Source organism: Lissotriton helveticus, chromosome 4_1, assembly GCF_964261635.1.
Source record: "Lissotriton helveticus chromosome 4_1, aLisHel1.1, whole genome shotgun sequence".
NCBI classification, from domain to species: domain Eukaryota; kingdom Metazoa; phylum Chordata; class Amphibia; order Caudata; family Salamandridae; genus Lissotriton; species Lissotriton helveticus.
The window spans coordinates 887,349,180-887,363,058 of NC_136063.1; the positions used below are offsets into that span (position 1 = coordinate 887,349,180).

The 13,879-nt window shown below is 46.1% G+C and overlaps 1 protein-coding gene across 1 annotated transcript in view; it reads left to right on the forward strand.

The window, feature by feature from the left end:
* Nucleotides 1-13,879, forward strand: part of FBXO15 (F-box protein 15) — a 395,164-nt gene that overhangs the window by 334,852 nt on the left and 46,433 nt on the right. Inside the window, exon 9 of the mRNA XM_078687513.1 lies at nt 8,547-8,689. Within this exon, the coding sequence (XP_078543639.1) occupies nt 8,547-8,689 (143 nt within the window). The remainder of the gene's footprint in view (nt 1-8,546; nt 8,690-13,879) is intronic.

Sequence of the window (13,879 nt, forward strand, 5' to 3'; positions counted from 1 at the left end):
GGGACCCCAGTGAGAAGTGGTCTGGGCTCTGAGGCATAAGGCGGTATCCAGACCTGTTGTGACCTGTCCGATAGAAACGAGGACAGCCAGGCCAGGGCACACCCACCGATACCAATTGCAGACAGCCTGGCGAGGAGGAGGTCGTGTGGAACGGTGTCAAATGCGGCAGAGAGGTCCAACAAAATAAGGACCGCTCTGCCGCCACCGTCCAAACACTCTCGGATTGACTCTGCCATTTCAACCAGGGCTGTCTCCGTACTGTAGGCCGCCCTGAAACCTGATTGAGCTGGATGTAAGGCATTAGAGGTCTCAACAAAGCTCTCGAGTTGACGGAAAACCACTTTTTCACAGATTTTGGCCAATGCTGGCAAAAGGGATATGGGACGATAATTCCCGGGAACAGCAACATCCAGCCCTGGTTTTTTTAAGAGCGGCAAAAGCTTTGCCTGTTTCCAGCCTATAGGAACCTCTGCTGAGGATAGGGAAAGATTCACTAACTGGGTAACCTCACTGCAGACATTACTAGCCACTTCCGCAAGTACCCGAGCCGGACACGGATCTGAAGGTGAGCCCGATTTGAGGGACTGGAGAAGGGGCAGTATGTCACAATCCACAGCTAGCGAAAAGTCCGTGAACTGTTGAATGTCGCGATGGCATGGCAGAGAGGAGGGGCCAGCCACTGGGCTGGCTGTTAGCAACGCAGAGAGCAGGTCCTTCTGAATTTTAACTATTTTGTTAATAAAGAAATCAGACAATTCCTCACACCATTGCATGGAAGAAGGGAGTGTGGTTGAGTCAGCCGCAGGGGATAGGAAGCTTTTTACAATAGAGAAAATTTCTCTACTGTTATTATCCACTTTAGCGACTCTCCCTGCGTAGTAGTTCCCCTTGGCTGTCCTAATAGCGGTATAGTAGTTCTTTTGAGCAGTGCGTAGGGCGGATTTAGTCTCCAAACTGTACTCGAGTCTCCAAACCCGCTCCAGCTTTTTACATCCCAATTTCAGCTCCCTTAACTCGGGAGAGAACCAGGGTTGAGACGGGGTGCGACGGAGCCTGGACAGAGTAGTATGTTTTGTAGAGACATTGGCCGCCCGCAGCACCCACTCATTAAAGACATTGACCGCTTCACCTTGCTCAGAGGGGAGCGTTGGGTGAGCTGTAGATAGAGCCTGGCCAAACGCACCCAGGTTGATCTTCTGGGGATGGCTTCTAGGCGGAGCAGCAGCTAATCTGCCTGCACCCTCCACCTCCCATGAAAACCTAATAAGATCGTGGTCACACCACGTCACTTTCTCTAGGTTTAATGCCTTGATGGGAAAATTAGAACAGACTAGGTCCAGGAGGTGGCCTCCAACATGAGTCGGAGAAATCACCCACTGTTTAACTCGAAGACTTCCTCCAGTCGGCGAGCCTCCGTAGAGTCAGAGACATCTACATGGATATTGAGGTCGCCAACCAGCAGGAATTTCGGGAAGCTCAGAGCCCGTGACACTATGCACTCCTCCAGAGAATCAATAGTGGCGGGCATGGCCTGGAGGCCTGTAGATCAGTGATCCACCCAAGGTGAAATGAGGATTGATAATAAGGGAGAAGTGGAGAACCTCGCCATCAGCTACTACATTGGACTGCTCAATGGAGAAGTGCCACCCCTCCTTAAAAATTACAGCTAAACCACCCCCTCTACCTGTGATCCTGTCAGCTCTGGCAATCTTAAATCCTCTGGGGACAGCGAGTTCCATAATCGGAGCGCACGTGTTGGTAAGCCACGTCTCCGTGATGAAAAGGAGCTCAAGCTGGCCATCCACAAGTATTTCAAAAATGTCAGCTGCGTGTTTTACCATGGACCTAGCATTAATTAGCCCAGCCCTAATCGGCGTGGGGCCGGATGCGCTACCTGGTCGTAAAGGTAATGAAGGCTGGGAGAGAAAACCACTGTTGGAACACTTCACAATCCCGCAGTCCCGGCCCGCCCGCAAACAGATACCCTCTCTAGCTGTGGTATTGAGCTTCAAAAGGTCACTGCGAGAATACTTGATCCTACCATGCGCAGTCCGACCAAGGGGAGGACGGGCCTGATGACTGGCCCTGGGCCCGTCCGGGACACGGACGGGCACAGACGGCCCTCCTTTGGCACTCCTTCGGCGCGCAGACGGCGAGCCCGCTGCGCGCTCTGTGGGGCATCGCTATTTAAGGCCCATGCCCCTCCCCGAGCTGGACCGCTAACTCCAGACCAGCCGGGGTCCGGGACTCACCAAAGATGGCGCCCGACCTGGCCCTCCATTAAAACCATTAAAACCTGCATCTGTTGTTTAGGTCTTCGCATTGTTCGTGTTTGCCAGAAATCTGTCAGGATAGGTTTTCACCACTGAACGTTGACGTATATACATGCACCACCTTCCCCTTGCACACCACTTGCACTTATCCCAATTTCGCACTTGTCACTTCACGTTATATGCACCTGGTTTTACCAAAATGCCTAATGTTATATACAGTTTATCTTGTGAGCCCTTGATCTATTGACAATCCCTGTGTAATTGATTAAATCACAGTCATTTACTGTATGAGCTTTTTGGTGTATGAGCTTTTTGGTGTGGTCATATTTTTATTTCCATTGACCATGTATTGGTTGTTGATACAATGTCAATAATTTCCACTGTGGCCATTTCTTTTTTGTACCGCTATTTACCAGAGTCCAGTGGTCTATAGGGTTATCCCATTGATACATTACTCGTCAACGGAGAGCCAACTGTTACTGGCAATGACGGCTTCTTGGATTCTAGCTTCACCTCAATCTTAGTCGTCTGCGATGAAGACTTCTTCATCGACGATCCCGTCGACGATACAGGTTTTTTGGATTTTACCTCAGGAGGCATAGAAGTGGGCTTCCTGAATGGTTCCTTGACCTGAGGAGGTGCTTTTGACGGCTCAGAACTCGTCTTTCTAAGTGGTTTTTCTCCTGAAGCATGTCCCTTATTCTCCTTTTCTCTAGACTGAGGAGATTTTGAAGGACTGCGCCCAGAAGACCCTTGAGTGGTCTTTTTGAGGGCCTTCTCAGGACGTTCCTCTGAGGAATGAGCATGAGGAGATTTTCTTCTCTTTTGAGATCTCCTAGATGTAGATCACTGGAGATAACCTCCTTTCTGGCCTTTAGCTTTTGAAGCCATATCAAAAGGCGTCCTTCACGATCCCTCAGGGTCTTAATTGAAAAGGTACGACATACCTTAGAGTCTTTAGCTTGATGGTCCGGGTAAAGACAGTAAATACAATCTGCATGAGGGTCATCCATGTAGAGCCTCTTCTTGGAACAGGTGGCACAGGCTCTAAATAAACCTTTTTTCTCTTTTCCAGACATTTTCTGAAGACTGAAGTAGAAGGCAGCCAAGAAGAGTATAAATCCAGATGAAATTTGAAGAACAAAGTTCTCAAATCAGGTTGAAAAAGTAGTATTTGAGCAGAGATCAAAGGAGACTCCCTAGTACAACGTGCGGTAGAAATCTGAGGGGCAAAAGGTTCTCTCAGGCGTTTTCTAGAGGGTGAGAGGTTCTGATTGGTTCAGGGAAAATTTTGCTCTCTTTTACATAACGAAGGTTATGGGTTGCAAAAGGGAAATAAGCCTAGGCCTCTGCTCGGTTGCTATCTAACTAAGCATTGCTTTTTTATATACCAGAGACCCCCGTCTCGACGACGGGGAATGATTCAGGCATGTGACTCTATGAAAGCTCCAATACTGCAGTAATAATTGCTTCCAGATGAGTCCATTTGTGTATTCATTGATCAATAAATCAATTTCAAGTGTTGTTGGTATCTAACCAATAAATGATGTCCTGAAGCTAATAATGTACAAAATGTTACTCTTTTTAGATACACATCAAAGGAAGTTCTCAGTTTGAAGCAATAGACGTCTGTTCCCGCTAAGCCTGGTTGGTGAACTTTGGCTCTCGCTTTGGCACGAGTAACTGACAAATAACCTTATTTAAAGTTTGCCATATGGGATACTCTGTCAAAACATGACGTATATCTTAATAATAATAATAGGGGCATTTATAGAGCGCTGAGTTACGCACACCGGCGTGTCCCCGCGCTAAAAAGTGGGAGAGGCGGTAAACAGGGAAGAACAGCTGCCCGGTAGACATTTATCCAACATAGAGGTGGGTTTTTCATTTCGCTCGAAACCTCTTTTCTTCAGGTTCCAGGCGCAGGTCTGCTGGGAGTTTGTTCCAGTAGGTTGCCGCTAAATACCTAAAGGATCTCCCTCCCATGCGGGCTTTCTTCACCTTTGGGATCCTCAACAGTCCCCCCCCCCCCCGCAGATCTGAGCGCTCGAACAGGCTCATAGACTTCAATCAGTCTCTGCAGTGGTCGAGGTGCCTTCCCATTCAAGATCCTGTGACAGGTGCAGAGTGCCTTGTACTTGACTCTGCTCCTCACCGGGAGCCAATGTAGCTTCTGCAGGGCCATCCTCGAGGATGCCCTTTTTGGCAGTCTGAGGATCAGGCGCGCTGCCGCATTTTGTAGAACTTGAAGGCGCCCCATGCTTTTCTCCGGTACCCCCAAGTACAGCAGGTTTGCATAATCTAACCTTGTGGTCACCAGAGCGTGAACCAGGGTTTGACGGGCTTCCATCGGCAGTAACTGCCCACTTGTCCACTGTGTTCCAAGTGCCTTAAGCTATAATGCACTTGTAATACGGAAGTCCGAAAATATGGCATGTTTTTGGTATAGTATCCAGAACACCAAACTCAAAATAAGGCCCTAAGATTCCACATGCCATTTATGCATAATTTACGGCGTCTGTTTGTAACAGGCTATATTGATATATTTTAGTTTATAGGGACATTGTTTTCTTTACTGATGGCGACTTGCTCCTGTGAAGTGGATAACGTACTACAGCTATACATTAGCCGGGGTCTTAGGCGTTCGAGTTTAATGTGCTTAACTACTATTAAATGGAACTTAGTCAACTGAATCTGTACTTGATGGCTGTTTTTTACCTTTTTGTGTTGGGGCTGAATTGCATTCAGAATGCTGATTTGTCCTAAGGAGGGTCTTTTAGCGACTTGAGACTCAAACATTAATGCTGGTTTTGCTATCAATTAATAAACATACTGGGAATACATTGTTTAGATGGAGTAGTATACACATGCTAGATAGAAGACATATCACATTTTTATGGATTAAATGTCTTGCTCTAAGTTACATCTTTGCTTTGTTTTAATTTTGTGTGTTGCGGCTTCTCGTCCCTATTAGTTCTAATATTGCAGATATATTTCTTTGATGTATATGCAAATACATTGCATTTTTATACTGTATTACTTCCAGGGGATCCTTAAATATTTAAATTGTAACAGTGTTTGAAATTGATTAGTTGATCACTGAGTAGACAAAAAGATGTGCCTTGTACTTGACTCTGCTCCTCACCGGGAGCCAATGTAGCTTCTGCAGGGCCATCCTCGAGGATGCCCTTTTTGGCAGTCTGAGGATCAGGCGCGCTGCCGCATTTTGTAGAACTTGAAGGCGCCCCATGCTTTTCTCCGGTACCCCCAAGTACAGCAGGTTTGCATAATCTAACCTTGTGGTCACCAGAGCGTGAACCAGGGTTTGACGGGCTTCCATCGGCAGTAACTGCCCACTTGTCCACTGTGTTCCAAGTGCCTTAAGCTATAATGCACTTGTAATACGGAAGTCAGAAAATATGGCATGTTTTTGGTATAGTATCCAGAACACCAAACTCAAAATAGGGCCCTAAGATTCCACATGCCATTTATGCATAATTTACGGCGTCTGTTTGTAACAGGCTATATTGATATATTTTAGTTTATAGGGACATTGTTTTCTTTACTGATGGCGACTTGCTCCTGTGAAGTGGATAACGTACTACAGCTATAAATTAGCCGGGGTCTTAGGCGTTCGAGTTTAATGTGCTTAACTACTATTAAATGGAACTTAGTCAACTGAATCTGTACTTGATGGCTGTTTTTTACCTTTTTGTGTTGGGGCTGAATTGCATTCAGAATGCTAATTTGTCCTAAGGAGGGTCTTTTAGCGACTTGAGACTCAAACATTAATGCTGTTTTTGCTATCAATTAATAAACATACTGGGAATACATTGTTTAGATGGAGTAGTATACACATGCTAGATAGAAGACATATCACATTTTTATGGATTAAATGTCTTGCTCTAAGTTACATCTTTGCTTTGTTTTAATTTTGTGTGTTGCGGCTTCTCGTCCCTATTATTTCTAATATTGCAGATATATTTCTTTGATGTATATGCAAATACATTGCATTTTTATACTGTATTACTTCCAGGGGATCCTTAAATATTTAAATTGTAACAGTGTTTGAAATTGATTAGTTGATCACTGAGTAGACAAAAAGATTTCTCTGGACGCAATTGTTTCTCGTGATAATTTCTGACCCCAAAACAAAACACTGAATCCCACTTAACCTGTATCTTTCTAAAAGCCACCAAAATGCTCAGTGGGTTGACCAGAAACCATTTAAGACCATATATGCGTATCACTGTGTAGTGTTATTTTATTTTTCATTGTTTGTTAATCCTAATTGATATGGAGAATACATACTTCCATACAACGCCATTTACAAATCCATAACATTATTTTTTATTATTTTAACCTTTTTCTCTTTCATATCAAACATATTTTCACAAACAAGAAAGCACAATTTTTTGTACATTGTCTATAAAAGGTTTATACGTTTGGAATAATATCTAATGTGTCTATTGTCTCACACATATCACATTCCAACACTAATTCAACCACAGAAAACACATTCTCTCCCATATTCCACTCACACCCATCCCAGCTACATTTCACATAGACTGCAATTTACAACAGGAAAAGGATTCTCCAATTTCTGCTGTTGTGTTGAGGGACATGATCTCTCACAAAGCAGGCAACATGTTTCAGTGGGGAAAAGAAAATGGTGGTCCACCTTATTCAGGACTACACAACATCGCGAATAAATAGCAGTGGGCCAATGGGGAAAATGTAATTGACTCTTGTCCTGGGTGACGGAGAGAAAATCTCACCAGAATACTATTAGTCCGATAGACTCCTTTTAGACACTGGGTATAACTATTTCTTATCATTTCTCTTAGGCCTGCTGTGTTTTCCAAACCTCCATGTTTGCTCCCTGGTTATTTACCTCTTTAATAGTGTGTCAACAAAGACGTCCTGTTACAGTAGACAAACCAAACTTGAGAAAACTGATCTTGCTAGTGTCCACCTCTGCTTAACCTTGAGCAGTGGGTTTCTTCCTGTCCTAATATAAGATTTGTTCTATACCCAATTTGTGTATCTTTGGCCAGAAGATAGCTGCATTGAAAATGAGACCCTTGTTTTTTTCCTTTGTGCACTGGCCAGTATTCTGGCCCCAAGGAAGAACATCGAGAGAGTGAGTGAAACATTTTCACAGGATGTCTTCCCATGGTTTATGTATCTTGTTTTTGGGCTGTCAAGGCAAAAAACTGTTTCTCTCCATTCAGTAGGAGATAAGCTTGTGGCATTTGGTAATATTTCATTCTCGTGTCCATTCAGTAGTTGGAGGTAAATCTGGAGTTACATATGACACTGAATTTAGATAACTTGGGCAAGTAACTCAATGTGCATTTTGAAATAAAGAATAATAAGCAGTTGTCCTTTTGAGTACCACATCTAATTATTTTGCTGCAGGGTTTAGCCAGATCTATGTAGTTCTGGTTTGAAGGCAAGTATTTTATCCACTGCTGGGGTTTGCCACACAGTATTGCCCATTGTTGAAATCATTGTAGCAGAGCATCAACTGTATCCTCAAGAATTACTGCTGCCTCTTAAGTGTATACTTGATGACTGTGGTGATCTGTGTCTTTGAGATGGCATTATACTGAATGAAACCTTGAGGAATGAAGCTCTTATATGTTCTGGGATAATAAGTGTCAGTTGTTTAATAACTCAGCCAGCTGATTAGCTGCAAGAGCTTGAGGAGGGCCAGCCTCCAGATTTCTTATTGGTATGTATGTATTATGTGTGGGGACATTATACTATGCTTATTGCCCTGAATGCGATCTATGTGCAAGAGCATAATTTTCTGGAAGTTTAAGGGTAGAGCCTATAGAAAACCTGACATTTCTCTGAGATTAAGGCACACCTTCCTTAGCTGTATGTTGATAGGGAGAAAGCAACACCTGAAAAAGGATTTTTCCCCCTGTGGATATCACAGTACAAGTGTACATTTTGTTAATTAGTTAATACATTTATTCTCTGCTACCAGTCCACTGGATCAGTACACTAAATGCATCTTCAAAAAGGAATGCATCACTAAGTCAATAAGCCCCTTCATAAGGCTGTGTACTACCTTTGAATTTCTGTCACAACAATATTGCTGCCCAACTTCACAAGTATCTTTCCATGTTAATGTGGTGTCAAATTTGCTAGTTAATTCATGCCCTTTGTATGTTGGCCATGTTTGTTTATTATTTTCCATCTCAAGTGGTTGGAAGTAAAAGGATGGCTAGATTATTAATGCTGCTTTTTTCTTCATAATAGGCCATTCATTCCTGTTCGTAAACCTATCCTCGATGACATTGACTCTCAATATGGACTGCATGACTACCAATTACACATTGATATACACAGTGGGGGAAGAACCTTTATGTGCGGGTCATTCAGCCATTTGCACTGCAAAAAAGGTAACTTAAAGGTGAAGGATGAAGTATAAACTATATTTGATCCAAAATAGCAGTTTCTTTCAAAAAGGACTGTTTAACTAAAATTATATGTGAGTTTCTACCAACACCTAGCCATCTACATATTTAATTTTCTGTTGATGCCTATACAAATTTTATATTTATTTTAAACATTTTTATATTAGTCGTATGTATTTTTTTCTTATCATTTGTATAGCATGCCATCACAAGGAGTTTAGCCAGTGAAGTAGCTTTAATAGCAAGCACGCTGAATATGAACCGGTTGCATGAGTTCATGTCAGCTGTGATCACTATTAGCTACAAGCCAGAGCTTTCTTTCCTGCTATTTGCTTTATTCTTGGCCGACCTACCCGTAGTATTAGAAGTGGAAAGAAGCTCAAGCCCTAGAATTAGCGGAAACAAAGTGGCATGTCTTTTATATGCAGATGACCTTGTGATACTAGAATCAAACAGAGCTCTGGCTCCAAAGGAAATTAAATGTTTATTGTGAGGCAAATGTTTTTGTTGTAAATATGGATAAAACAAAAATTTTATGTTTTGGGAAAAGAAAAAATAAATTTGCTGGTTTTTATGAAAAACGAAACTGGAGATTGTAAAAGAATACAAATATTTGGGTCTCTGGTTCGACAGTGCCCTAAAATGGTGTACTCACCTTGAAGCCCAAAAAGCAAAAGCCTTCTCTTTAATCTGCCGGCTGAAAAAATGTAATAAGGAATATGGAGAAATGTCCCATAGACCAATGCTAAAAGCATATGAATCCATGATACCCCTGCAGGTTTTGTACGGGGCAGAAGTCCTGTACCTAAGCGGCAAATGCAAATGGGACCAGGAAGAAGGGAAGATCCTAAAAACCTTACTGTCTCTACCAAGCTCTGCTATGATTCAGGCTGTAAGAATGGAGACAGGAACAACAGCATCGAGCATTCAGATCCAAATGTCACTGTTAAGATTTTGGAAACACCAGGACCCTGGGGGTGTGAAGAAGGTCTCACAATGGTGTAGGGAGGAGATCCGAAGTAGCAGCCTAAAGTGGGCAAGGGAGGTAAAAAAGAAGATCCTAACCATAGCGGAGAGACTAAATGTGCAACTAACTCAGCACGCACTGGAGCTAGAATTTACCAAGTGCTCACTTAGACTCCAAGGTCAAGAACAGTCAAGGAAGAATGACTTGGAATACTTGAGCACGAAAAAAACGGTGAAAGTGTTAAGAAACTCATGGGTTAAGGAATCATGGTACCCGTACCTGGACACCTTGCCGAACTATGAGCTTAGGTGTGAACTACTAAGAGTACGTATTGGAATTAACCTGTGGCTAATGGAGGGAAAAACAAAGGCTGATATGTTATATGCTGATGGAATCTGTGAAGTGGTCTTGGAACTAAAAATGATATCCTGCATATATTGGTAGATAGCCTTGCGGTTTTAGCATTGAGGATATTGTTTCTATGCCCGATCTTCTTAAAATACGGAATACGGTCAAGAGCTCAAGCTATAGACCTACTAATCGAAGTGACAAATCTTGATATAGCCATCGCATTGGGGAATTATATGAAAGGCATAAAAACCTTTCTGAGGGACAGATTGAAGGGGGTTTAGTAATTCTATCCCTCTTTTTAAGATTCCCTCATCTAGCTAGGCAAAATACCTTAGACAAAGATATACATTATTGAAATGAGTTGAAATGTAGCTGTTATGGTAGAAAGGAAGTGGATATCGCATTTTTAAAATGTACATAACTGAACATTTATTTTTCATGAATTTTACTGCAATCTATTTAATTATATTACCATATCCAACATTGAATTTCATTGGGTTAAAAGGTTGCTGCAATTGGGGAAAGAACGTGGATTAAGTACTTTTATCATGAATTTTATTGTAAGGAAGTCTTAATGCATTGATTTTATTGTACTATCTTGGCTCTCGCAGTGTTTAAAGACCATGGTCTAAATAAACAAAGAGTTTCAGAGCTTTCTCGCATGACTGGAAACATGTGTGAGTCTTGACCTTTTGTAGTGTGTGAAGTTCTGAGAGGTACTCTGAGTGCATTTATTTTCCTACTGCTTGGGCATGGAGGTGTCAAAAGGAGTTTAAGACTACATATAAGCACAATTTTTAGACTTTCAATTTATGCATGTGAGTTGCATTTGCAATCTGATTGGATTAGTTGTGAAGATACGTTCAGTCCAGTTCAAATCCACAACAGCAGCAGCGTTCCTGAGATATGGAGGATGGAATCTGGTGTAGCCTTAGAGCTATAATGCTTAAGCTTGTACCTGAGTAATTCTGTTTGGCATTGTTGGAGAGTGACCGAACACTACTTAGAAGTCATGCCCATTTTGTGAATTGGTGGTTGTGTTATAACATGGTGGAACAAGCTTACAAGTTACAAGTTTGATTGTCAGAGAGCTCCTGATAAGTTAGTGGATCCTGTTGGTATATAGTGGACAACAGATTTACTCTGTGGCAGATAATTCCTACCGTGAGAGGGTTTTGTAGGTTGATAGATATGTCAGTTGAAGTGCTTAGTTCTATACATTATGAGAATAAGTATGTAACCTGGTGACCTGACCTCAGGACACCCCCGCGCCGCACGGCCACCAGCTGTAGCGTGTGCACCTACTCCCCGCTACTGATCTCAGCCTCGCTGAGCCCGCCCCGTCAACCCTGCCCTCCACCGTATTTCGTGATTGTTTTTGGTCTCTGCCTGCTTTTGCGTTCTGTGCCTCATTCTGTACTGTCTGTCCCCCATATTGTGGTTGATTGCCTGTGCCCATTGTCTCCCTCTCCCCCCCTGTGCCCCCCGCCCTGCTCCCCGCTTCCCGCCGCCTGCGTGAGTACACGCCTCCTTTTTCCTTCGGTACCCTCCCCGCGCCCGCCTCCCAGCTGCTCCTCCCTCCCTCCCACTTGGCCATAAATGGCGGCCGTGCGACGCAGGTGAGTGTGACCTGACCTCAGGACACCCCCGCGCCGCACGGCCACCAGCTGTAGCGTGTGCGCTTCCTCCCCGCTACTGATCTCAGCCTCGCTGAGCCCGCCCCGTCAACCCCGCCCTCCGCCGTATTTCGTGATTGTTTTTGGTCTCTGCCTGCTTTTGCGTTCTGTGCCTCATTCTGTACTGTCTGTCCCCCATATTGTGGTTGATTGCCTGTGCCCATTGTCTCCCTTTTCCCCACCTGTGCCCCCGCCCCGCTCCCGCTTCCCGCCGCCTGCGTGAGGACACGCCCCCTTTTTCCTTCGGTACCCTCCCCGCGCCCGCCTCCCAGCTGCTCCTCCCTCCCTCCCACTCCGCCATAAATGGAGACCGTGCGTACGCGCAGCGGGCGCGCCGATTGTGCGCCGAAGGCGCGCCAAAGGCAAGCACGTCTGCGCCCGTCCGCACCTGGACCGCGCCCAGCACCAGGACCCCTGGCCCTCCCCGTCGATGCAAGACGACCCGTCTGACCTATGACGCCGCCACTCTCAACGCACTCAATGCCGGCCGGACGCTCGCCTGCTGCCGAGCCACCCCGAGACGCACCCACGGACCCTTCACCTGCTGCACCTGCAAGTTCACCTGCCTCCGAACCTGCCCCGCACCCGCCAAGACAAGCACCAGCAGCAACCACCTCAAGTGCATCCTGCTCAACACCCGATCCGTCCACAGACACGCCGTGGAACTCTGGAACCTCCTCGACGCTACATCACCGGACGTCGCCTTCCTCACGGAAACCTGGATGAACGCCTCCTCTGCACCCGACATCGCCATCGCTATCCCGGACGGGTACAAGATCATCAGGAAGGACCGCATCAACCAGACCGGCGGAGGCATCGCCATTGTCCACAAGAACACCCTCCGCATCACGACCGACGCCAACGACTCCTTCGCCACAGCAGAACATCAGGACAACAGGAATTGGAGCAAGATCACCGCGGACCAGCTCACCACCTCCCTCAGCCAGAACCCACCCGCCAACACAACGGACCCCAACGAAGCTGCCCGCAACTTCACACAGTGGCTGTCCGCCTGCGCCGACGACCTCGCACCACTGAAGAACCCTCCCAGCAGACCCAGAAGCAAGAAGGCATCCTGGTTCACCGACGAACTCAAGGACTCCAAGAAGACCTGCCGCACCCTCGAGAAAGCCTGGCTCCTCGACCGGACCACCGACAACATGACCGCCCTCAAACACGCTACCCGCAAGCACCACCAGCTCATCCGCACCATCAAGAAGAAATCCCTGAAGGAACGACTGGACAACAATACCCACGACAGCAAGGAACTCTTCAGGAACGTCAAGGAGTTCTCCAACCCCAGCACTGGCACCAACGACATCACTCTGTCACAAGACCTCTGCGACTCCCTCGCCTCGTTCTTTCACCGCAAGATCGCCGACATCCACAACAGCTTCGGCGCACCACCCACGCACCCAACCGTCGAACCAACGCCCCCCACCGCCACCCTTCGCACCTGGACCACGGTGACCACCGAAGACACAGCCCGCACGATGAACACCATCCACTCCGGATCACCGACCGACCCCTGCCCACACCACGTCTTCAACAAGGCCGACTCCACCATCGGACCCCAACTCCGGAATATCATCAACACCTCCTTCAACACCGCCACCTTCCCGGAGAGCTGGAAGCACGCCGAGCTCAGCACCCTCCTAAAGAAACCTACAGCGGACCCCACCGACCTCAAAAACTTCCACCCCATCTCGCTCCTCCCTTTTCCTGCTAAAGTCATCGAGAAGATCGTCAACAGACAGCTGACCGCCTTCCTCGAGACGAACGGATCCCTCGACCCCTCGCAGTCCGGCTTCAGAGCCAACCACATCACCGAGACCGCCCTCATCGCAGCCACCGACGACATCCGGACCCTGCTCGACAAGGGGGAAACAGTGGCCCTCATCCTCCTGGACCTCTCCGCTGCGTTCGACACTGTCTGCCACCGCACCCTAGTCCAGCGCCTCAGCAACATCGGCATCCAAGAGAAGGCACTGGAGTGGATCATCTCGTTCCTCGCTGGAAGAACACAGAGAGTCCGCCTCCCCCCGTTTCGTTCCGAGGCCACCGAAGTCATCTGCGGCGTCCCGCAAGGATCTTCACTCAGCCCCACCCTCTTCAACGTCTACATGAGACCTCTTGCAGCCATCGCACGCCAGCACAACCTCAACATCATCTCTTACGCCG